The 23,733-nt window shown below is 41.0% G+C and overlaps 2 protein-coding genes across 2 annotated transcripts; one reads left to right on the top strand and one right to left on the bottom strand.

The window, feature by feature from the left end:
- Positions 1-564: 564 nt before the first annotated feature.
- On the bottom strand, positions 565-10,206 carry lrrc8ab (leucine rich repeat containing 8 VRAC subunit Ab). Its single transcript, XM_037099253.1, has 4 exons — positions 9,956-10,206; positions 9,195-9,320; positions 5,362-7,480; positions 565-5,186 (listed from the first exon to the last, which is right to left on the bottom strand). Exons 3-4 carry the CDS (start codon positions 7,471-7,473, stop codon positions 4,911-4,913), a joined length of 2,388 nt encoding a protein of 795 aa, XP_036955148.1. The 5' UTR covers positions 7,474-7,480; positions 9,195-9,320; positions 9,956-10,206; the 3' UTR covers positions 565-4,910.
- Positions 10,207-10,233: 27 nt separating this feature from the next.
- Positions 10,234-17,375, top strand: hscb (HscB mitochondrial iron-sulfur cluster cochaperone). The gene is made up of 6 exons (XM_037099255.1): positions 10,234-10,604; positions 10,731-10,827; positions 14,331-14,420; positions 14,567-14,711; positions 16,988-17,035; positions 17,122-17,375. Exons 1-6 carry the CDS (start codon positions 10,234-10,236, stop codon positions 17,214-17,216), a joined length of 846 nt encoding a protein of 281 aa, XP_036955150.1. The 3' UTR covers positions 17,217-17,375.
- Positions 17,376-23,733: the final 6,358 nt, after the last annotated feature.

Here is a 23,733-nt window from a genome sequence, read left to right as displayed (position 1 = left end):
CAGGCTTTCTGTTAAGATAACTTATTGCTCCTTTCTGTACACGTGACATCTATTGCACGTCTGTCAGTCCTGGAAGAGGGATCCCTCCTCTGTGGCTCTTCCTGAGGTTTCTTCCATCGTTAAAAGGGTCTTTTTTTTCCATCAACATGGCAAGTTTTTCCTCACTAGAATCGAGGGTTTACGGACAGAGGATGTCGTTCACTGTACAGATTGTAGAGCCCACTGAGGCAATGTGATTGCGATTTTGGGCTATATAAATAAAACTGATTTGATTTAATACAGGATGCACTTTCAGGATCACATGATGTTACATGATATTGTTAATTAGTGGATCATAATCCAAAATATCAGACTTTGAAAATGGCAACTGGATTTTAACTGTAAGTGGCCTTGTATCTAAAGACAGACAGCCCCCGGGTTTGTCTACAATGCCATGTGGGTTTATATACAGTTTTCATACAATATGTTTATCTCAATGACATATCTAATATGTTACATAGCCAGTACTAAAATATAACAGAGAACTGAGTCATTCACAACAGTAGAAAAGGTGCCCAACAAAGATTTGGTCGACCAAATGTATTTTTTTATTTTACCTTTAGTGGATGGTGTGCAGGGGAGGATGGGACACGTGTTAAACAGAATACTTGCTGTCACATCATTCATGTCAATACTGATTCACCAATGACTTCCTTATCAATGAAAAAACTTTTGGCAACCAAACCAAATTTGTACATCACCTGTGATCGGATTTAAGTCGGGAGAAAAATAAATGCACCCAAACTTATCAGGGAAATCAGGGGACAGAACAGAGATGAATATCGAGAGGTGAAAGTCTCATCATGTCAACTCACACGCACGCACGCACACGCACGCACACACACACACACACACACACACACACACACACACACACACCTGTGCTATTCACAATGAAAACACAACTGAGAAACAACACAGCTCGATTTATACAATGTCACTGATGAAAAATGCAGAATCCAGGTTAAACAGAGTGGTTTTCTTTAAAAACACAAGCACATCTTGTTTTAAACCAGCAGTCGATATTAAATACACTAAACTAGAAAATAATGTATAGAAATGCATATAAAACTGTAACTGTATAAAACAACTGTTTAAATTAATAAAAATACCAGGTGTAATAAAAAAATAGGCAATCAACTCAAAAAAGAAGTGAGTACTAGCTGGCTTCCTGAGAAATTTAGTTGTATTGTAATAATACTAATAGCTGTCAAAATGAAAAAAAAAAAAAAAAAGTCAGTCAATGGATTAAAAAATGAAGGAAAATGCAGAAAGCAAAGAGCTTAAAACTATGAGACCAAAGGCTAATTTAGTTACTGATACCACATTACTAGCAACCTACACAATTCATGTTTCATTGTACTGACCATTTAACTTGCAGTGCTCAACATTTTGACACACGGTGTTCTAAAGTCACTCTTACTTACTTAATAGTTGATTGTCTTAATTGGAGGAGTATTGCTGAGGTGTCATTTAGACTGTTCCAGCGGGGACTTTAAGGACTAACATTAATTAATTTGAACTAAGGTCGTTTCAATCTCACGGCTGGCAGTCATTCAAAACATAGAAAACACGTGTTGTATACATCATGTTGTATACGATGATTTGCATTTACCTAAATGTAACTTGTGGGAGAGGTGCTGTAGTGCAAAAGCATTCTCTCGGATCAAAAAAAGTAATCACCTCTAGTTAACCTTTCAGCATCACCTTAGTAAAAATGAATGTGACAAAAGGAATGCCCATGCACATTAGAAAACTACATCACAACTAACCTTTACATAGTTTAAATAAAGGCAATATTGCACAATATAGCATAGTTAAACATGTTACTGAAATAAATGTACATAGCTTAAACTATTTTTATACTTTTTAACCCAGTTCCTATACTGTGTATTGCTACTTCTCCGAGTTTTTCTTTGCAGTTACGTATATCAAGACACAAACTGATTTTTTTCTCAACACACGCACCCCCTACTGTGTGTTGTGCTCCATTAGAGCTGTGCATTGATTTCGAATTCCACAATGTTAGCATCGTGCAGCTTATTGTGGCAAAACACAAGGGGAGAACAGTCACTCGCAGGCCAAACGTTTTTAACAGTCGCTCACAAATGAACACACTTGGAAAAAAAGCTGTGAAATAAATGACAATTAACTGACCTGACCTGAAACATATGGAGGCCCATTTGCGACAGAAAGAAACATTAATAATACAAATTATTTTCCCAGAGTTATGAGAAGGTAGGATTTGTATCTCCTGGTAGGTCTGAATTGAGGACATGGCTGTGAGATTTAACTATCACATAGATAATTCTATAAATTAAAATTAGATATTACTCTGTAATCTTGTTTTTGAGATTTTTTTAAAATATTATTTCTATATTTTTGTCATTTTTAATCCCCTGGCATAAAGGGGTTTCCATAAGAGGTGAGTGTATGTGGCACAAATAAACCCCCACACAAACAAAAGAAATCCATTACACAATTAAACAAAACACACTTTCATGCCTAAAATGAGCTTGTGTCACTTCAATAATCAAAATCTAAACCCAGCTGCTACATTTCTAAACCACTTTTACAAATAAGACTGAAACAGATTTTTTTACTGGGTAACTTAAATCAAAATGTTCATACCCATCTTACTTTAACACTCTAAAGTAGTTGTCAGCAGTGCACATCAACACTGATAAAGAGAGTTAAAGCTGCACTAAGGTAGACTTGTATCTGAAAACAATTTAGTTAATCGCAGCTAATTTGACAAAGTGATGCTCCAACAGAAAATAATGTCTCATTAATCACAGATGTTATAGACACCGCATTTCTTTTTAATTTACCTACATCTAATTACTGGTGTCAAGTTGGGTCATTTGTGAAAAGTACACAGTAAGTGAGGACATTCGAGCAAAACATAAAACAAACGGCAGACCTGTCCCGTTACTCCCATTAGCATTTGGGGATGGGTATTCTTGTGCAGCTTTAACACCATTTATCTGCATAAAAATCATGATCAAGAGTATAATGATTCGCTCTCAACTGCACAGATGCCACAACAAAAACAGAAACAGTACATAATACAGAAGGAGTGAAGTTAAGTTAAGGCAACTGACAAGAAAATCATGGCTCTTCTAAAAAAGAAAAAAAAAAAAGCCCCATTATCTTAATATTATTTTTAGTAATGACCACTTTTCATTCCATTAACTGGAATGTTGCTTTAAACATCAAAACAAGCTTTAAACTTTTCAACGTAAAAGCTTTCAAATTTGAATTTCAGAAACGTGTATCAGAAATGGACATATATGGCCAAAATTATAATACAGCTATTTAAATTTTCTTTGTTTGGAGATATAATCTCACACTACCCTATTGAAGGTAGAAACATATTAATTAATTTACTAATTAATGTTATTATAACAAACTGAAATGAAGACAAGGCCTGGTGCTTAGAAAACCTAACTGAAGAAAAGTCTTTTTTTCACTTGTCATTTGCAGACAATATCACTCCACTCTCAGGACAAAAAAGCAGACCAGTGCCAACTACATTTGCACCACAAAAAAAGTCAGCAATCAATCTAGTATTATGTACGTTTTAGAAATATTGCCAATGTTTGGAGGCTCAATTTCAATGTCAATACGCTATTATCCTGCATACACTTCTAATTCTGTTGACTCGACAGACACGATTCATCTCATTCAAAACCTTCTCAGCATTTTTTCCCAGATTTGTTCAGATTTGCAATTCATTACAAACAAACAATGCAGATGCAGCATGATCATAAAATAGATTAGAACAGAATCCCCAGTGATAGTATACTGGCAGTAAGGACTTGGGTATCTTCGTGCTGACAGCATGCTTCACAGATGTTTTGTAATACTATTACACTTGGTAGCATTCAGCGGAATAACTGCCTCTCCTCAAGCACAGCTGGTGGTCAAGCGCAACACCGATCTTACCCAAGAAAAAGGAATTAATTCTGGCAAACTTTCTTGTCTAATAGCACATGTTGTCAGGCCAACCAAAGACAACCTTTCTGCAGGACTTGTACATCTAACAGTCTCCTTGATGACCCTTTCAGACTAAAGGATCAATGAATTTCAAAACAAGTACACAAGCTATTTCTGCCATTGCCATCCCTCTTCAGCACAAAGCCAATGACCACCAGAGTTACAGATTATATCAATTCAGTGATGAATGACACTATTCTGATCTAAACCCTGAAGATGCTATCATGACTGTACAGTTTATTTATGACTGTTAATATCATCCCCTATACACAAATAGAGCATTTTGTGATATAATATAATGAGTTATAGCCTCTTGCCTGTCACAAACTGAAATAAGTGGAACAAGCGATGTTTTCAGTTTGACAATGCATACACAGAAATTAAAAAATAGAGAAGTCTTCGAGGTCTCCTTTCTATCTCATTTGTAAATCTAACAATACTGGACAGATTATTTTCATAAGGTATTCTCTCTTCATTAGACCTGATGTTTAAGCTATTGAGAGCGGTGAAACTTTGTTCAAGTTCTTTTCTGTCTGTAATAAAGTTGGTCTGCAGTTTATCATTTTTAAACTTGGCAATGCTACATTATGCTAAAAAGCATTGTTACTGGGTTATAATGGTAGGCCTGAGAAGTTGTTTGTAAAAGATGGAAAACCAACTGCACACTTAAGTCTTCACAGAACAACCTGAAACTATCAGTATTTTTGGTTCTGCCAAACTGGCTCTTGTTCATGATACCCATCCTTAATGACAGTATACTGCAGCAGGTCTACTGCCTGCTTCAACGAGCTCTTGCACACAGAACAGGCGTTTTCTCCTGTGTCTGGGCCCAGTTGGTCAATATCCGTTTTCACTTACAGCCACAGTCCTGTTCAAGCTTGTTCTTTGTCAGTTTTCCATAACTGTTCTTTGACCTCCGTGGGCAGGGTGTTGAAAAGGTCCTCCTCTACCACGAGACCGGTTCTCTTTAGCTGTCGGCACTCACCCAGCTCCACGGGCAGACACTCCAGCCGGTTTCCTCTCAGCTCTAGTTGTGTCAGCCCGGTCAGCTCTCCAAACCGTGATGGCAGAGACTGCAGGCAATTGTTCCCCAAGTTCAAAGTGCGAAGCTTCTTACACTGGAACAGCTCATTAGGCAAGCCCTCAATCTTCATTTTCAAGGTGTGGGGGAGATGGTTGATGGGAGAGAAGCAGAGAGGAATAACAATTTGTAGGTTAATATTGTTTTCAATAGCATACAATTGGCTGCAGACAATATGGGATGGAAAATTGCAATGTATGTGTGTGATCAACAAAAATCAAAGTGATTATTCAAGTACTCACCCTGTTGGCTGTCACTGCCAGGTACTGAAGATTCTGTAGGAAGCCAATGTCTGTAGGGATATAGGTTAGGTTGTTATGGCTCAGGTCCAGGAAGCGCAGCTTGCGGCAATAAAACAATTGGCTGGGGATCTTCTCAATCTTGTTTCTGTTCAGGTACAGTTTCTCCAGGTTGGTCAGGGTGCCAATCTGGATGGGAATATAGGCGATCTGGTTGTACCAGAGCTTAAGGCAGACCAGCCGATGAAGGTGCTGGAAGCTGATGATCTCCTCGATGGTCTTCAGGTTGTTGTCCTTCAGATCAATCTCCTGCAAGTTGTGCAAACTGAAGATTGAGTGTGGTATGCGCTCTAGATCACAGCGAATGAGCTCCAGTTCTGTCAGGTTTACCATCTTCTTCAGGCTGTTGAGCACCATTAGCTTGGTGCCTTCATTATTGACAGAAAGCTTCTGGAGGTGCATGCCCACATCCGTCACCACTTGAGGTAGCTTGGTGAGATTGCTCTTCAGACGAAGAACTTTGAGCCTCTTGAGCTCACGGAGACCATCAATGACAATGTAACGGTTGTTCTCCGCGCTCAGATTCCCTGTAAGATGAAGTTCACTCAGGTTCTTCAAACTGTAGATCCATAAGGGAATCTCTTTGATGTCAGTGAACTTGATGTGTAGAGACTTTAAGTTCTCACGCAGAAAAGCCAGTGCAGGAGCTTCGATTTTGGCCGGCGTGTGGTAAAGCCACATCTCCCGCAGGTTGACGAGCTGGGCGATGATCGGGGGAATGGTGACATCGGGGATAAGCTCCAGTTTAAGAACTTCCAGCTCCATCAGGTCAAATACTGTGTCTGGTATGCCACTCAGCATGAAAAGGTGCAACTCCAGCTTCTCCTGAGAGTTCTTCGTAATCCTCTGCCTGAGCTTGTCCAGGGTCCACTCATTGTTGAGATTGAGCTGCCTCAGCTTATTCTCACTTACTTCTGAGAGGAACACAGCAAAGCGTTTTGAGTACAGAGGGTCATACTGGTCGATCATGTGCATCATAAATGCAAAGTCGTTCTTCACATCGGGTATGTCACTGTAGCTGCTCTCTTCCCGTATCGACTCGAAGGAGTACTTCTTCAGAGAGCGCCGAAGCATCCAGCAAAGTGTGTACATGCAGATCAAACCATACACCATCACTAAGCTAATGTAGAAACAGGCCAAGATTTTAAAAAGTGTTGCCAGTGGGTGAGCACAACGGTACACGCTGTAACCTGTCAGGCTCTCTATATTTACCGAACAGTCGACACTGAATTTAATATCGCGAACGTAATACCCTGTATAGCAGATTATCAAAATAAACTTGATGACTTTGATGATAGTCTGACGGATATACAGTCTGTACACAATGTCTCCTTCTTCAACGTGTATACGGAACTTTTTTACTTTTTCAAACAGGGCTTTAGCCTGTTCACCCTCTTTCTTGTCCAAAACCCCGGTTTCTGTTCTATCTACGATGCCCTGCTCAAAGCGTGTCTTTGTCCTTTGGAGCATGGGAACACTTGCTTCAACATCCTCACTGATAACAGACTCCTTGTGGTCCATTGAGCCGTTCATTTTCATTGGTTTTGGGTCGCTCTCTTCAACCACAGTCTCCGACAGCGCCCTAGTTGTCCATGGGGAGTCGAAGCACTTCAGCAAGATGGATACAAAGTGCTCTAGTTTGGAACTTGTCCTTGGGAACTTGAACCAAAAGTTGCTGCAAGCTAGGAAAATAAGTGTGTGAAGCAATACTAGGTAAGGAAAATACTTGGCAAACCAGTGCAATCTATTCTCATAGCACACAGCATCCACATAGTTGTACTGGTGGCGGTCCAGATCATACTGGATCCCTTTGGGCTCCAAGAACAATGATGTGGCGAGGGTAGAATTGAAGTTCTTCTTGCAGGTCTGATTGACAACCCATTTGCAGGGCAAGCAGATCATCTTGTCCTGAGTGACCTGCAGCGTCCCCCCAAACACAGAAATCATAAGCATAACTATGGAGATGTAGTCCGTGAATACATCCCACCATGGTTTCAGGATGCGGTATGCTGGCTGTGTGTCCACAAAGTACCGCAGCTCAGTGATGGGAATCATGGTTTATCTGTGGAAAAAGAGTCCAGGACATGACAACAGAGATATACCAAATTAAATAACGTTGTTAAACATCAAAGCACTGCAGATATGGCTTTCTACAAATTCCCCCTAATGCCTGAATAGCCTTCACCTCAACCACAACACAATAGCAAGATGACAAATCAATACTAGAATGCTAACTAACAAGGTAATACATCAGAACATTGCAGACGGTTAATTTGATGGCTGCCAGGAGTAATGAAATAAAGATTCATGCTTGTGACAAAGAATCGCCTGATTGACTCCACTGAGTGGGCCACCATGTTATCGATTTAACATTTTGTTAAACAGACTCAATTAATCTTGCTTTCTAAAGTGGTTGACTGGACATAGTGTTTCAAATGTTTTTTGCCAAATGATCAGCTATCAATGGAATCTTAAGTAATTTATCTGTGTTTTTTCTTTTTAGTCCTGACAAGATTTAAGTGGTTGTTGAAGCAAATGGGAAAAAAAGGACAATGAGGCAGCTGCTTTGATAGTCTATCCAGGCTATAAACAAAATAAATGACTAAATTAACAGAACAATCACTTCGGATAGACTTAATCAAGAAAAACCTTTGTGCCCAATTTTCATTGGGGTGCATCGTAATTAGGAGGGTTGCACTGATTTCTTTTTCTCATTTAAGTCTGATTATACCACTGAAGCGAAGTACTTCAAATTGTATCAAGATCTGTGAACTTTTAGAAACATGAAATTAAGAATAACTGAAAATTAAAAAATGATATGTAACTCATTAACAAAATGAACATATGTTCCAGAACAAAGTATTAGATGATGATATTGTTCAGTAACATTACATATACTTTGAAAGTATAGGACACAGTATAGTATACTGTAAGGACTTATTACTATCTCTAATCAGGAGTAAATCTTGTACGTAACCATGACACCTCATCTCTACATCAGGCTAACAGGCTGGAGGACCCCCTTAAGTTATTACTCTAAGCTGTTGGTAAGAAATAAAACCTAACAAAATACACACGTGAGAAATATCTGCTCGTGATGACAGATGAGAATGTTTGTAATACACTTTAAAAAAAGGTTCTACTTACAGATATGTTAGCACAAAACTCCATACCTAAACAGTCAAGAGCAATCCACAACTACTCCTAGATAAAGCCAACAAAATCAGCCTCTAGCGTTGTGCGAGTGTGACACACCCAGCATGTAAGCTTGAGAAGTCACTCTTCTAAAGATGATGTTCCGTTTTGGCTTGTTTAACAGAAACAACACGACCGCCAGAGGAGCCACCTTGCTTGGCTGCTCTCTATTCTTAGCCATTTCCGTTAATAATACCCAGAGTATTGTCTGTGGGGGCCTTGAGAAGCACCTCCCTTGACCTTCAGGAGGAGATCCTGTTTACCTTATAGGAGCCGCTGTCTCCAACCAGTGTCTCTCTGGAATACTCCACCGTCACCTTTTGCAACCCCACCACCCCCAAAAACACACACCTACACACACACAACAAGTGTCTGGGCTGGGCATTCATCAGAGTTTGTACTTTGTTAGGAAGCTGTAAAGGCGAGGAGTCAAGACGTCTAGTCTGATCCTCAGCCAAATAAGCATATTTGGACTGGCTCCAGTTCTGGGGAACTTTTGCACACATAATAACCGTTCCAGCAGCCTGGATTGGGTTGACGATGGATCAGCACCAAGAACACTCAGTAAATACAATACTCACCAGTTTGGATGTGTTATCTGTGCTCCAGTGCCTGACGATGTCCCTGGTGGACAAGCCACTCTCTGTGTATCCAGATCTCTTCATGGACCACTGCCTCTCTCATCGCCATGGGGTTGAATTGAAAACCTGACAGAGTTATTGACAGATTGAAATGGGGTTTCAGCTTTGTTCTAGCATACACGGGTGTGATACACTTTACCAATGCGTCAAGAAAGTTATCTGAATGCGTATTACTGCTCCAAAATGTTTAAAAAACAATACTTTATATAAAAGACCGATGTTTGCCTTTACGGGTTGTGGTAATATAGTCGTCTTGCCAGATATGGTTCATGTTGTCAGATACATGTGTTAATTTAGATGACTGTACAGACTACACGTCAGTCACCGCTCGTCACGTTAGCATAAGATGTCTTTGTCATCTCGCTAGGTAGCTGAGCAAGAGCTCCTGAACAGAAAGTTAGTTAAAACTTGCTGTTTCATTCTATCTACGATTAAATAATGACACACGTTGAACGTATACAAGTGTGGCGATATCTGACAGCAAGGTGCATATCAACACCGACCAGTGACCAGCACAATTTTCGCTATTAAAACACGTTAGCGAACTATGCTAGGCTGCCGTTAGCTAGTGAGCTAACCTAGCTACATACTGACCACCAGCTCTCTCTGTCATTGGGAAGTTTACATCCTATCAAACGCTGAACTTAATGACAGCGATACACGGCTAACATATATTAAAACTTCTACAACGTTCAACTTACGACGCCCGATGTGCTGCGATTTAATCCAACTCTACTTTAATAGTAATAGTTGCTAACAGCTCAGCCTGCTAGTTGTTGTTTTCCCCAGCGCCCCCGGAGCAGTTACTACGCCAGGGCGACCAGTGTCAGTGTGGTGCGTGATGAAAACGTAGAAGAAGAACGCACTTCCGGCTTCCTTGTCTGGAGGAGAGATATTAGTGTTATGACGGTAAGGATCCGCCTTTATGTGTTCTATTGATTCCACAACAGTATCAAACTGTGTATTTTAGCAGCGGAAAATGTTGACACTGAACTCTTTGCGGATTTTGTGCTCATCCCGGACTTCACTGCGTCCAAACGGGCTCATGACGACGAACCGACAGTCTGTTTATGAAGCTGTTACATGTTCAGCACATTGTATGTCCACCAGCTTCCCCACGAAGGACACATGGCACCACAAAACGAACTTCAGAGCACTGGGAAAGGAAACCAAGCCATTGTTTTACACCATTCCAATCGGTTCACCCAGGAATTACTGTACAGGTCAAGCCAAACTGAACTGCTGGAAATGCCAACAGCCTCTTGACAGCTCGCCCTCATTCTTCTGCATGTCATGCAAAGTAGTCCAGCCCCCTGATGAAGGGACAACCTTCTTCAAAATTATGGATTGGTGAGACAGATTTATTTATTTATTTATTTGACCTAATTTACCCATCATCTAACTCGTGACAATTTTATCTACCAGTCAGTATGTGAGCAAAAAAAATCCATGTCACCATGTGTTGCCTCTTTTCAGTGACTACACATTCACACTGGACACGCAAAAGCTGCAGAAAAGATATTTGCAGCTCCAGCGGTCTCTGCATCCAGACAACTTCAGCCAGAAATCTGTGGTAGGGATGGGAATGTTATGGGGATTAGTTGAGTAACATGGTGCATGAGTCAGCTGAGGCTGTCCTATCTGTTAGTGCAAATGTGACACAGGAAATTGGGTTTGACCCAGTGTCCCCATTACGCCACTTTTCTGTGCATATGTGTTTTGTTGGTATGATTCATCGGGATTTTGCCAAGGGAATAACTGGACAAAGTTGAAAAATGGGTCTGTAACAAGACACAACAAACTTTGGTCCTCGTTTGTAAGGCAGCTTTGCATATATTAAGTTATTGAGCAAATGAGGTCAGATTCAAGTTGGAGGAATCAAAAGCTAAACAACTGAGAAGATGAAAGAGAGGAGTAAAGACAAGTGGAAAACATTGCGAAAAAATGGAAATATAGGGGTGAATGATAATTTCTAAGTGTGTCTAATGACATTAAAAATGTCTCAGTTCCTAGTATTTTAAGAGACGCTTCCATTAAGTCAGTATACACAATACCATTATACTGTTGTGTCATATCATGCCAAGTTGGCCTAACGTCACAATTTTCCCAGTTCATATCATGGATTTCATCCTGAGGAAATTAATATCAAAACTGTGATCAAACTCATAAGAAAAAATGCAATAGCTGTACTCAAAATACTTTTCTAAGTAGTTTGGCCCTCTGATCTAAATCTGAATATTCTAAGCCTCATCACTGGCTTATTTTCACTGTAAATTACAGCATGTAATGACTTGGTTTGTTGCATACAAGATGATGTCATCTTGTTCTCTGTGTCGGTCAAATAATTTAAGCTTAGTCTTTAACTTAATGGACTCATTTAATTGTCTAAATGATCTCACTATCACATCAGACTGCTTAATGATGAAATTAATTTTTTTAAATGCTTCTGGTTAGATTGCAGTCAATTTTCAATAGTCCACCCAAACCTGTTTTTAGGTTGGATTAGCCAGGACGTGCTGTATGGTTTTTCTAGTACTACTAGTTGATGTCAGAAATGTGTTCACATCATCTACTATGCAGCTAACCAAAGCGTTTTAAGTTGTAACATTCCTGAACCCAAAGAAAAACAAGCTCAGAAGGGGATCGCACATTGACAGCCTCCCACTGCTCTGAGGCTAGATTTTTTTATGATTACTGATTGCTGTAAAAACTGCAACAACTATTTAATTGAATACTTGTTTGGACCAAACTTCAAAGTTTATAATTAAAAAAGAATGTTGAGTATAGCTGTAGGATTTTGCAAAATCCCATGAAGTAAATAGAAGTTTTCACATTCATTTTTAAGACAATCCATGACATAAACTGGGAGGGCCTGAGCAAGTCGGTATGGAATGACTCATTATTTACACCCGTGCGTTTCCTGGGATGGCATGTCAGAATGTATATTGTGGATAAACAACTTATTCCAAAATACTGCACACTCCCTTTTCAACAATAAAGAACAAGTTAGAGATATAAGTATTAAAAGTGCTTGAGAATGGAAGGAAACGCCAAAGGTGCATAAATAAAGTTTGCTGACAAATCAAATGGTAGGTTAATTGGATGACATCTATGCCATTAACTGCTTAAATAAGACTCAAACAAGACGTGCAGTTAAAGCTTAAAGGTGTATTTTGGCAGTGGAGCTAAATTAAGTAGTGCACATGTTTATCCCCAAAACACCCAGCAGAATTAAATATAGACCAGAGCTAATGATTATTGTCTCGATGAATTTCTTAGTAAAGGTCATAAAATGCATGTAAACATATACTTGGCCAACAAACATAAAATGTTAGTGACTCCAGCTGATAGAAAAAAGGCTGTTAGCTGAACTGTAACTTTAAAGGGGCTCTCCATTGACATTACACACAAAAGTCTGTTGAATGTTGTCAACAGTATTTTTTAAAGGGTTAATGTCTTCTGTGGCTCTGGAGGAACTTGTTCAAGTCAGAGAAAATGACCATGGTTGTTCCATAGTTATGTCATCAGGGTTATTTCATTTTGCAAATCTATAAAAGAAAGCCGACGTTACCAAGCTGGAAGTTGAGTTTCAAGACAGGGGTGTTTACCAAGCAGGGAGAGTGCCATCAAGTTGCATTGTGGGAAAACGTAGGATGCAGTATCATGGGAGCTTGACTCATCGCAGGGACTAAAGTCAAGTTGTCTCAGCCTCTGTTTCTTTTTTCAAAATCATATAGAATGTCATCAGTAAAATGCACGCAGCAAACTCATGGTGATGGCTTGTAATGAAAGGAAAAGAAGGGAAAAGACAGGAAAGGAATCTAATTCTGGTTTGTCTACTTGTCTTGTGATGGAACTTGCTGTGAAGGAAATTAATTTGATCTTCACCTTTGTTTTGTCACTTCTCACAGAGTGAAAAGTACACTTTGATAACGGCAGAACAGTGTGTGTGTGGAGAAACTGGTCTTATGCACTTTGTAAATCACATACAGCCCAAAGCACAGTTAGATCGACGGGACTGGTAGGCCAGTATTTTACATAAAAACCTCGACTAGTGCAGCTTTAAAAACGTCCCAGAAAGAATTAAGACTTGCCCTGATGCTTCCGAGGAGTGTAAAGCACAATGTGTTTATAGGTTATTTTACAAAGTGGTAAACAATTGACACCATTTTCACATTATCCAGTTTCCCCCCATGGATCATTAAAGTAAATAGATAAATAAATAAAATCACACAGCAGTTAAGAAGAATAAGCATAATGAGTACAAGGTGGTGCAGAGGCGTGTTGCTCTGCACGTAATTTATTCTGTACACTCAGGTGGAAAAGCACAATGCAGAGTGTTGTCATGATACGATGTGAAAGCTAAACTCAGATTCAGCCGAGTGTGAGACAGGAAGGGCAACCTAAATGTTTTCTTCAGAAACAACCTGTCCAATATTGTACAGACTGTGTTTTATTTATCAGCACCTCTGGCCATTTTTTCTTAATTAGACATCTTCCAGCCTCGGGGGTCTTCATCATATATAGAAAACTCATTACTTATACAAGGCTACAAGGCAGCCACCGACTGCACTGGTTGTTATTACAGAAACAGCTCCACACGATGGGCCCATGGGCCAGCGCTTGAGACTATTGATTTTCACAAGAGCTGACAGACCTGATAGCTGCAAAATGTACTCGGATCTGCCAACCATTTCCAAGATATTTTCCTCCCCGGCTTATTTCCACACATCTGTTGTGTCAGACTTACACCTGCATCCCTTGAAGGGTCCCAAACTGCTTGACTACAAAAGAGTAGCTGTATGTCATGCACCTAATTGTCAGTATCACCGAGTGTTCGGGGTTTCAGAAGCTGACAGTGGTGTAGATTGCAATGGCAGGGTGTAAACTAGCTCAGATGTTATCACATTTTTTTTTAACAGTTAGACTCGTGACTCTAGATAACGTGAACATTTACTGTTCCAAATGCCCAGCATGCTAATTAGAAAAAGCAATTATATATTTTCCTACCTCTTTTTAAATGATTGCATTTGCACTTTCTATCAATACAGAATTAACAGAACCCTCTTTTTGCAGAAAGAACAGGAGTATTCAGAAATCCAGTCAGCACTGGTGAACAAAGCATACAAGACTCTGCTTAAGCCTTTGAGTCGAGGTCTTTATATGGTGAGTTTGAAATCCCTTGCTTAACTTCTAATGAATAGTTTATTTTCATAACTGCATGCTTTGTCTGTCTGTTCACTTGTTCTTAAAGATGACATGCATTTAAAGGAGCAGCCAGGTTTCATGATCTACCCCATCCTGTGTTTCAGCTGGAGCTGGAGGGGATGCGTATAGAAGAGGGCACTGACTCCAGTGCTGATTCAGAGTTTCTAATGGAGCTTATGGAGATCAATGAAGCCCTTGATGAAGCACGGACACCAGAAGCAGCCAATAGGATCGGCCAAGACGCAAAAGGTAAACAAACATGTCTGTTCAATTTATTGAGTGAACGTCTGCTTGATTGATTTTTGTCACTGATTGTTGATCATAAACTAGCACTGGAGGACGAGTGTAATTGGCGCTGTCACACTATCCGTCTTAAGCATAAAAAAAACATATTAAGGATGAAATATCACACATTGGGTGCCAGTTTTAGGCCACGTTCTCCTCCCTTCCTCTACCTGTGTGTTACTGTGTTCAAAACCCTGTTGGAAAAGTAAAGGACAACAACCTGTTAGCTGCATGTTGATGAAGGTTCCCAGTCATCCAGGTCACGGATGGAGGGGAGTTTCAGGCTTTTACAGTCGTTAAAGACTCTGTGAGGACACTCCCACACAGAGTTACTAAAGCCTGCAACTCCCCTCCTGTTGCTTAAAACTGTAGAAGCCTTCATGGATGAGAGGTGAGACATCTTCAAGAGACTAAAACAAGTCCAGTATCCTATGATACAGCACTTAGAATAACCTCTTAGCTAGCAATCTACACGCTGACTATGGCCAGTTAGCCTCACACTGAACTGATCGCTGATTGTATGGATGTGAACAAGTTAGCAGCTACTACCTGTTATTTTGCTGGGGATTTCGCAGGGATTTAATGCCAAGTTCGGCCTCCCCTAGTACAAATTCAGTTCACCCCAACACTATTTTGCAGGGGCACCCTTGCTGCATACTGGGTTTAGCCCCGCCCAAGATAATTGTGATTGGTTTAATGAAATGCCGACTAGCCAGTGAGGTTTTGTTCTCCCCGATACCAGAATAGTAATTGGTCCAGCCAAACTATTTGTCCAGTTCTGGGAGATATACACTATATTACCAAAAGTATTCGCTCACCTGCCTTTACTCATTCTATGAACTGAAGTGCCATCCCATTCCTAACTCATAGAATTCAATATGATGTCGGTCCACCTTTTGCAGCTATTACAGCTTCAACTCTTCTGGGAAGACTGTCCACAAGGTTGAGGAGAGTGTTTATAGGAATTTTTGACCATTCTTCCAAAAGCGCATTGGTGAGGTCACACACTGATGTTGGTCGAGAAGGCCTGGCTCTCAGTCTCCGCTCTAATTCATCCCAAAGGTGTTCTATCGGGTTCAGGTCAGGACTCTGTGCAGGCCAGTCAAGTTCATCCACACCAGACTCTGTCATCCACGTCTTTATGGACCTTGCTTTGTGCACTGGTGCACAGTCATGTTGGAAGAGGAAGGGGCCCGCTCCAAACTGTTCCCACAAGGTTGGGAGCATGGAATTGTCCAAAATGTTTTGGTATCCTGAAGCATTCAATGTTCCTTTCACTGGAACTAAGGGGCCAAGCCCAGCTCCTGAAAAACAACCCCATACCATAATTCCTCCTCCACCAAATTTCACAGTTGGCACAATGCAATCTGAAATGTACCGTTCTCCTGGCAACCTCCAAACCCAGACTCGTCCATCAGATTGCCAGATGGAAAAGCGTGATTCATCACTCCAGAGAACGCGTCTCCACTGCTCTAGAGGCCAGTGACGGCGTGCTTTACACCATTGCATCCGACGCCTTGCATTGCACTTGGTGATGTGTGGCTTGGCTGCAGCTGCTCGGCCATGGAAACCCATTCCATGAAGCTCTCTGCGTACTGTACTTGGGCTAATCTGAAGGTCACATGAAGTTTGTAGCTCTCTAGCAATTGACTGTGCAGAAAGTCGGCGACCTCTTTGCACTATGCGCTTCAGCATCCGCTGACCCCTCTCCGTCACTTTACGTGGCCTACCACTTCGTGGCTGAGTTGCTGTTGTTCCCAAACGCTTCCATTTTGTTATAATAGAGCTGACAGTTGACTGTGGAATATTTAGGAGCGAGGAAATTTCACGACTGGATTTGTTGCACAAGTGGCATCCTATGACAGTTCCACGCTGGAATTCACTGAGCTCCTGAGAGCGGCCCATTCTTTCACAAATGTCTTGTTTCACAGTCTGCATGCCTGAGTGCTTGAATTTATACACCTGGGGCCAGGCCAAGTGATTAGAACACCTGATTCTGATTATTTGAATGGGTGAGCGAATACTTTTGGTAATATAGTGTATATGGGATATAATTTCATCAAAATCTAGATGCACGACAAGGCTGAAAACTTAAGACCAGTGACTGATACATGCACAACAGATTTATCTCTGTGTATACAGTCTGTTTGGTTTGTGTGTCAACACAGCATGTATGATTATATGTTTTTTTTCTAATGTGCTTTTGTTTAACTGGAATTCGTCCTCTCTTCACTTCGCAGGGAAGCTGGCACACTTGACAAAGGAGATAGACGCTGCCCTGCTCAAAGGTATTCAGACATTGCACTCGCTCAGTGAGTCATTGATTGATTCGTTTTGCACTCTTTCTCTTTTTTCTTCTTTTTTTTTTGATCAGGAGATCTTCAAACTGCAAAAGCACTGCTTGCCCAAATGAAATACTATGCAAACATCGAGGAGAAAGTAAAGGAGAAACTTTCTGAATTAATGTAACTTTCCGCTTCCACCTTGTATCACTTTTATTTAAAATTTTTAGCTACTTTTAAAAAAGTTTTGCACAGAAGCACATAAATAATTGTACATGTCTTTTGGGATTATGTAAATCTACTGCTCAAGATGAATAATAAAACTTTACTTTAAATGCATAATACACAACTGAATTAATGGTGATTTGTATTTAATCTGCTATTTTCTGATTAAAAGCTGTGTACCGCTAGATATGAGGGTGTAATTTGATGCATACAGTATCCCTGTTGAATTCTGCTAATTTCAGGAGCCTAATCATATCCACTTGTACCTAATGCATCATTAAATATGACAGAGATCTGTAACAGGCTCTGATTAAAATGGTGCTCAGAGTGTTTATATGATTATCCTGCCTATCAGTTCAGCATTTGTCATGTGGGACCTGCACCCAGACGCAGGGCTCTTGCTCAGTTCCGCAGGTTACCTTTAGGTGGAGACATAACACCTTGACAGTCGTCACGCAGAGAGGCAGTGCATGTTGTATGAAGTGCATGTGAGACCAGGAGGAAGTCCTTTACGGAGGGGGACGGCCTATTGAATTATTAATGGTGGCTTCATATGTAGCATGAATGCTATGGTAATAAGGAATGCCCTGCTGAATGATAATCACTTGATGAGCCAAAGATCTGCGATCTGTGTAATCCCCAGCTCATAAATTGACGCACATTGACCCCTGTACAGTTGTGCCGGCAGCACACTGATGGCGGCAAGCGAATGTAAATTCTTCAATTTTCCTCTTTAATGTTTTTTTTTTCTTTTCAGTATGATAGAGAAAATATGTAATAATGTGTGATTTACTTTGCAAATTGGAGTTTCAGTCACATGACGGCTTTTGATCCGAGAAACAGATAAAGGTGTCATCACACTGAAATATGGGAGGTGTCACTTAACCTGATTTGACACACACCAGCCCGGCATCCGAAACCATTTTGTGTGCATTAGTGGCTTTAGTGTGACTGTTTTCTGTGCCCCAGAGCCCTGCTGGAACATCCTGCTGTAACACATCCTGACTGGTTGTTTATTAACTCTCGAACAACAATGTCATGTGTCTGAAGCCGTTTGGGGGTTTTTTGCCACAGAGAAGCAGTTTCCTTAATACACGCGGATAGACAGCGAATTAAACAGGAGGCTAACAGGCCTATTCATTATTCATGTCGTAATCGGAAGGCATCTATGGCGCCTTTAAATTAATGAGAAAATGTGATCGACCAACGCTGAGGCCACTGCTGTCTCCCAGAACTCTTTGAAATTGAGTTTGAAAGAGACGAAAGGGGGAAGAGAAAAAAGAAAAAAACTCACTGCAGCTGGGCTGTGAAATTGACTTGGATGGGAAAGCTTGGCAAAATGAACTAGGTACATGGGACCACCATGGAATGAGTTAGGTCAGCATCAGACACACTAGACAATTTACTGCTACTGCCTGAGTGTTTACTTAGATTTACCGGTCAGGGTTCACTGGGTTATTTCAAATATTCTAAACAAGTCTATGTGACCCAGTGGAAGGACTTCCTCTAAGTTGTGTTAGTTACTGCAGCAGTTCGACAGTTTGGCAAATGTGCTTGTTTTAAGTCTTGTTGAGAGTTAGATGAGAAGAACACTAGCACTCCCACACTTGTCTGCTAAATATGAAGCTAGCGCCAGCGACTGGATGACTTAGCTTAGCATAAAGACTGAATATAACCAGCTCTGTCCCAACACATTTAGCTTACATTTACTTCTCTATAAAACATTTATCTAAAGGCATAATATGAATAGTCCCTTTGTATTTGAAGGTGTTGTTTTTTTATGTTGTTTATCTTGCTGCCCAACCTGAGACCTGTGAAAAATCAAAATATTTCTGGAATAATGGGTAATCATGCAACTTAAAAGAAATCGCTGGAGAACAATCTTACCTGGATTAAAGTGCTTAAATAAGCCCCCACCAACGTGACTAATAGCGTGTGTCATAATTGCAGTGTATTAATCACCTCCATACAGCCTAAACATAAATACCATAATAAGATTAATGTGTTCTCGTGACCGGTGCCTTAATCATAATGTTCTCTTACTCACATTAAGACTGAAATTATAGACTATTTGGCTCATAATGATGGAGTACAAACACGATCCAAACTTCAGCTGTGGATACGAACACAAGCCGAGGAAAGGTCCGATTGACAGAGGTCTAAACCGGCGGAGGATGACTCACTGGTGCTGAGCAGCAGTCGTATGATCCTCGCCCCTCCGCTCGGCTGCTGCGTGACTCAGGCGCTGAGTGTCAGACCCGTCATCCCACCGACACCTCAGACCTGCCGTGCGTGCTCGCGCCTCACCAGGTGCTAATGGAATTATAATCTACCACCTGAAGGCTTTCTTCCGGCCCCTTAATCCGTGTTTTTATGTTGTTTGCCTCATTGCTTCATCAAGCCGTGTCTCTGCCGCTCCATAAAGCTCCTGAACTATTGGCCTACTTTGAAACCTATTGCTCTCTGAATGTTTTTCGCTCCCGCCTTTTTCATTTCTTAGCTTTGAATGTGCCTTGATGTGATTTCTAGTCTGAACCGAGCCATGGATATTGGTGTCCCATAGATCCCACACGTCTGCTGGCGTGATCCAGTGAAAGCATTGGAAAATAGAAGCTGGCAGCATGAAACTAATACTGCTGTTTGTCTGTGGATAAGCGCTCATCCAGTTTTTGGAAGACCGTCTCCACTTTCTGCTCATCGCTAACATCTTATCGTCACCTTTTATGGGGAATCAGTTCATTAAATCTGCGGATGTGACATCTCAAGCGCTCCAGATTGCTTTGTTGTTTTCCCTCATTGAATGTAATTATGAGCCAAATCAAAACACGCTTGGACAATAACCGCCTTTCTCCTCGGGAGCATGTTGGTTCGGGGTAATTCCCAGAGGTGCGAGCTTCTCCTCTGAGATTTTCATAGAGGCCCTGCTGAGAGATTTCTGGGGGGGAAATCAAAAGGCCCTTTGCATTTAGACGCAGCATGTTTGCGCACACGTGACTGTAGAACTAAGAGCATCCAAATCTTCAAATCCCTTTGACTTCTCGGAACGGGTAATCATCCCATTAAAAAAAAGCCCTTATCAAGTAATCCGTGTCATCAGTTTCCTTTCTGGGAGTCCGCTAAATTATGTTGCTGTATGTTCCAAGATTTACAGAAGATGGCAGGTTTTTCCTTTCATTATTCAAATCAGTCTGATTTCTAAACACTGCCACTGGTGAATATTAGGTCTCTCTTGTTTGCTAGCAAAAACAAAGTCATGATCCAGCTACTCGTTACGGGTGTGCAAATGGGGTCACTATTGTAACTTTCTCTACCCAATTTTTAAGGATGGAGAAGGTGTACAGAAAAACCCAATTTCTGCTGCAGGAAAACATGTTTCAGACTTCACTGGATCTTGATATTCCATATGTTACAGCAGGGTTTTTATCACCTGTACATGTTGCTTTGCAAAGATTAATATATTTGTATCTACAAATTCAAATAGTCCTATGTGTGATGTTTACGAGCATTCTGAGCAGAATCCTCAGGGGAAGAGAGGGGTCCGGTTTTAAGTGAACATCTGTGAAGCAGCAGGCTGTGGGTGGATCTGCAAGTTTAGAGGATTTTTTTTTTTGTTTTTTTTTTTATGGGGGGCACATGGCTGTGCCACTGAAAACACCAGGAGATTTTGCTTCAAAAGGCCCCTTTGCGCTTCTTGAGTCTGGAAAGCCTTTGAAAGCCAAGAACTGGGGGTTTTAAACAAGGTGTATGCCTGTGGAAACACAGATCAGCCATTCACTTTCAGCTGAGTTGAGTGCAAACCACTCACCTCTGGTGAGTCGGCTCTCCTCACCTTACCTCCTCGTCGATGCTGCAGTAGATACTCCCTGCTGTCCCTCTCGCAGCATTCACATTGTCCACGCTTCGAATCTGGCCTGTTTGTTTTCTCATCTTGTCGGAATACCTTGCACGGCGCTGAGGCACTGGATTCAACTCTGATTCCACTCTGACCTCGTTGCTCCCACAAGAAAAATATTTTGCACTTCCTTTTGAATTTTGTTGAGTGGTAATCTATAGCCTTCAACATCAGTTGCAAACTATAACTCGGGCAGGAGAAACGGAGAGAAACGCTCACCATGCTTTCATAGTTATATGCTATATTTATTGTTGCTGACGTCCAAGCCTCAAAAATACCAGCAACTGGGCTTGAGTGATGACTGAAGTGGAGTGTTTTTCTGTTTACAACTTTATTTATAGATTTTCCATCATAGAATTACAGAAATTTGAAGAAATGTAGTTTCACTCAACACCCGCCCCGGCTCAGATCACCATCAGGGTTGTTGTATAAGAAGAAAAAAAGGAAAAAACGTGATACCTAAATAAGGTAAGCTCATATGTAGTAAGAAAGAAAAATAGCTACAATAGATTAAATGTCTATAAACACAAATAAATACTGACAAAAGACTAGTGTTTCCTGTCTTTAGTTGTTTTTTTAATGTTTTTATTGCCTTTTAACTTATCTTGAAGCAATTTTAATCACATTTTAATCCTACTTCTCTCTCTCTCTCTCTATTTACTCTTTTAGTAAATTATTCTCCCCTATAACTGATGTGACGCAGTTGGTCAGTCACCTGGAACTGTAGCACTCTGACCTGTGTGCCCTGTACGGAAGGTGCTTTACAAATAAAGATTGATTTAAATGGATTAGTTAACTGGCCCAATAGAGTCACTTCGCTTGACTGCATGAACTTTAAACCGGCGTAAGCCCTGAGGGCAGTGCAAAAAGCTAAAAATACACCACTGACCAGTGGTAGGCTGAGGATGTTTGAGGGGCATGGGCCAAAACAATGAGAAGGGCACCTGCGAGATGTGGTGGGGCACCAATGCAGAGAAAGGGCACTAGAAAAGCACCCTTGAGGGCACTTTATCAAGTTTTATCTACCATCGGGGCATCGAAGAGGGCGAAATAATATGCTAAATTATCACTGTATATATTTGATATGGTGAACTTTTGTCCCCACCAGCCCCGGAGCAATATATTGTCTCTGTAGCACTGAAATAATCCACTATATATTCACCACCTTGTTGCTAACTTTGCCTGTCTGTTGTTTTGTGCTGGAGCAGATGGCCTAGATTGGAATTTTACAGTTTTGTTTTTTGTTTTTTTTTTCTGTTTCTTTTTTCTCAGAATTAGCTGCCTGCTTATGCTGAAAATGACAATAATGAGAGTGGCAAGAAGGAGGCAAAACAAAACAAAAACAAGTCAGCTGAAAGACATCAAAATGCTCCATTTTGAGCTGAAGGGAACATAATCAGACGTGGATCTCTGTGGATTCAAGCTTCCCCTTTCACATGCGTTATGTTTGTTTGATCTGATTACGCCAGTCTTTCCCCCCAATAACTGACAAACTGTCAGTTTACAACGTGGAACTCGTGTGGAAAATGAGATCTGGATCTTGATTTTGCATCAAACACAAAATGTCCTCTCTTGCCTGGATAAACGCACCAGGCAGTAATGTGGTTTCCACGTGTGAAAATGAAATGGCTCTTCACATAACAGATCTCTTACTGTCATGTCTTTGTAAAATTGAGCTGAAGCACAGACACTTGTTCCAAACAGCCGTGCGTCTCAGAGATTGTGAGCAGTATTGCGGGGCGCTGGGTAAGCCCACCAGTTGGCGTGAATGCTAATGCACAGTCCTCAAGTAAAAGAGACATCGCACCGTGCCACGGCTTTTTACTGCAGGTGGGCCAGACAGGATTCATTTCTGAAAGGAAGGCAAGACAAGATGATTGCATTGTGGTGCAGGCACAAACCAATTGTGAACCCCCACCCCCGAAAACAAAATTCTATCAGTGAGTTTTATTACTATGCAGGAATTCAGCCAAATCCCTGCACCTGTGGCAGTATATTGCCTTGACTCGATATTGTCCGTGAGCCTCACCGCTCCTTCATAACGGAGGGAAGGGAAAAGAATTTGCAGTCGCCGGCGCACATTAATTTGTGAGGCCTTGCTTTTTCAAACAAACAAAAGAAGCAGTCCCCTCTTCCAATTGTGCCGCTGATATCTCACGTAATGATGACTCTCATTACTCCATGCATCCTACCAAGTTCAACAACAACCTAACCTCTTTCTACTGCAGCTGTTTCTATGACAACGTAAGCCCCTGCTGCAACTTTAAAGCGCGATGAACACAAAAGCTGGAAAACGGATTTGATTGATCTCGCTCTCTCTCTCCATGGGACCGATATCAAGACTGATAGAGGTGTTTAGGCTAACAGGCAGAGATCAAAAGGTGATAATGTCATTGCTCCACTTACAAATTTGCCACAGTTGAATATTTCCAAGGCAGTGCGTCGGAGCTATGGCTGGGTTCCTTCGGCTTTGTTTTTTTGCAGGGAGGTTGCGTTCAAAGCCACGCTATATCTGGGTGAGTCTCCGTCTAAGGAAAAGATGCAGGCCGGTCCTCGCGTTATATGAAAACAGCTGCATTATTGCCTG

The sequence above is a fragment of the Acanthopagrus latus genome, chromosome 5, assembly GCF_904848185.1.
Source record: "Acanthopagrus latus isolate v.2019 chromosome 5, fAcaLat1.1, whole genome shotgun sequence".
NCBI classification, from domain to species: domain Eukaryota; kingdom Metazoa; phylum Chordata; class Actinopteri; order Spariformes; family Sparidae; genus Acanthopagrus; species Acanthopagrus latus.
The sequence above is the reverse complement of the archived record's forward strand: the minus strand, read 5'-3'. Positions and strand labels throughout refer to the sequence as shown.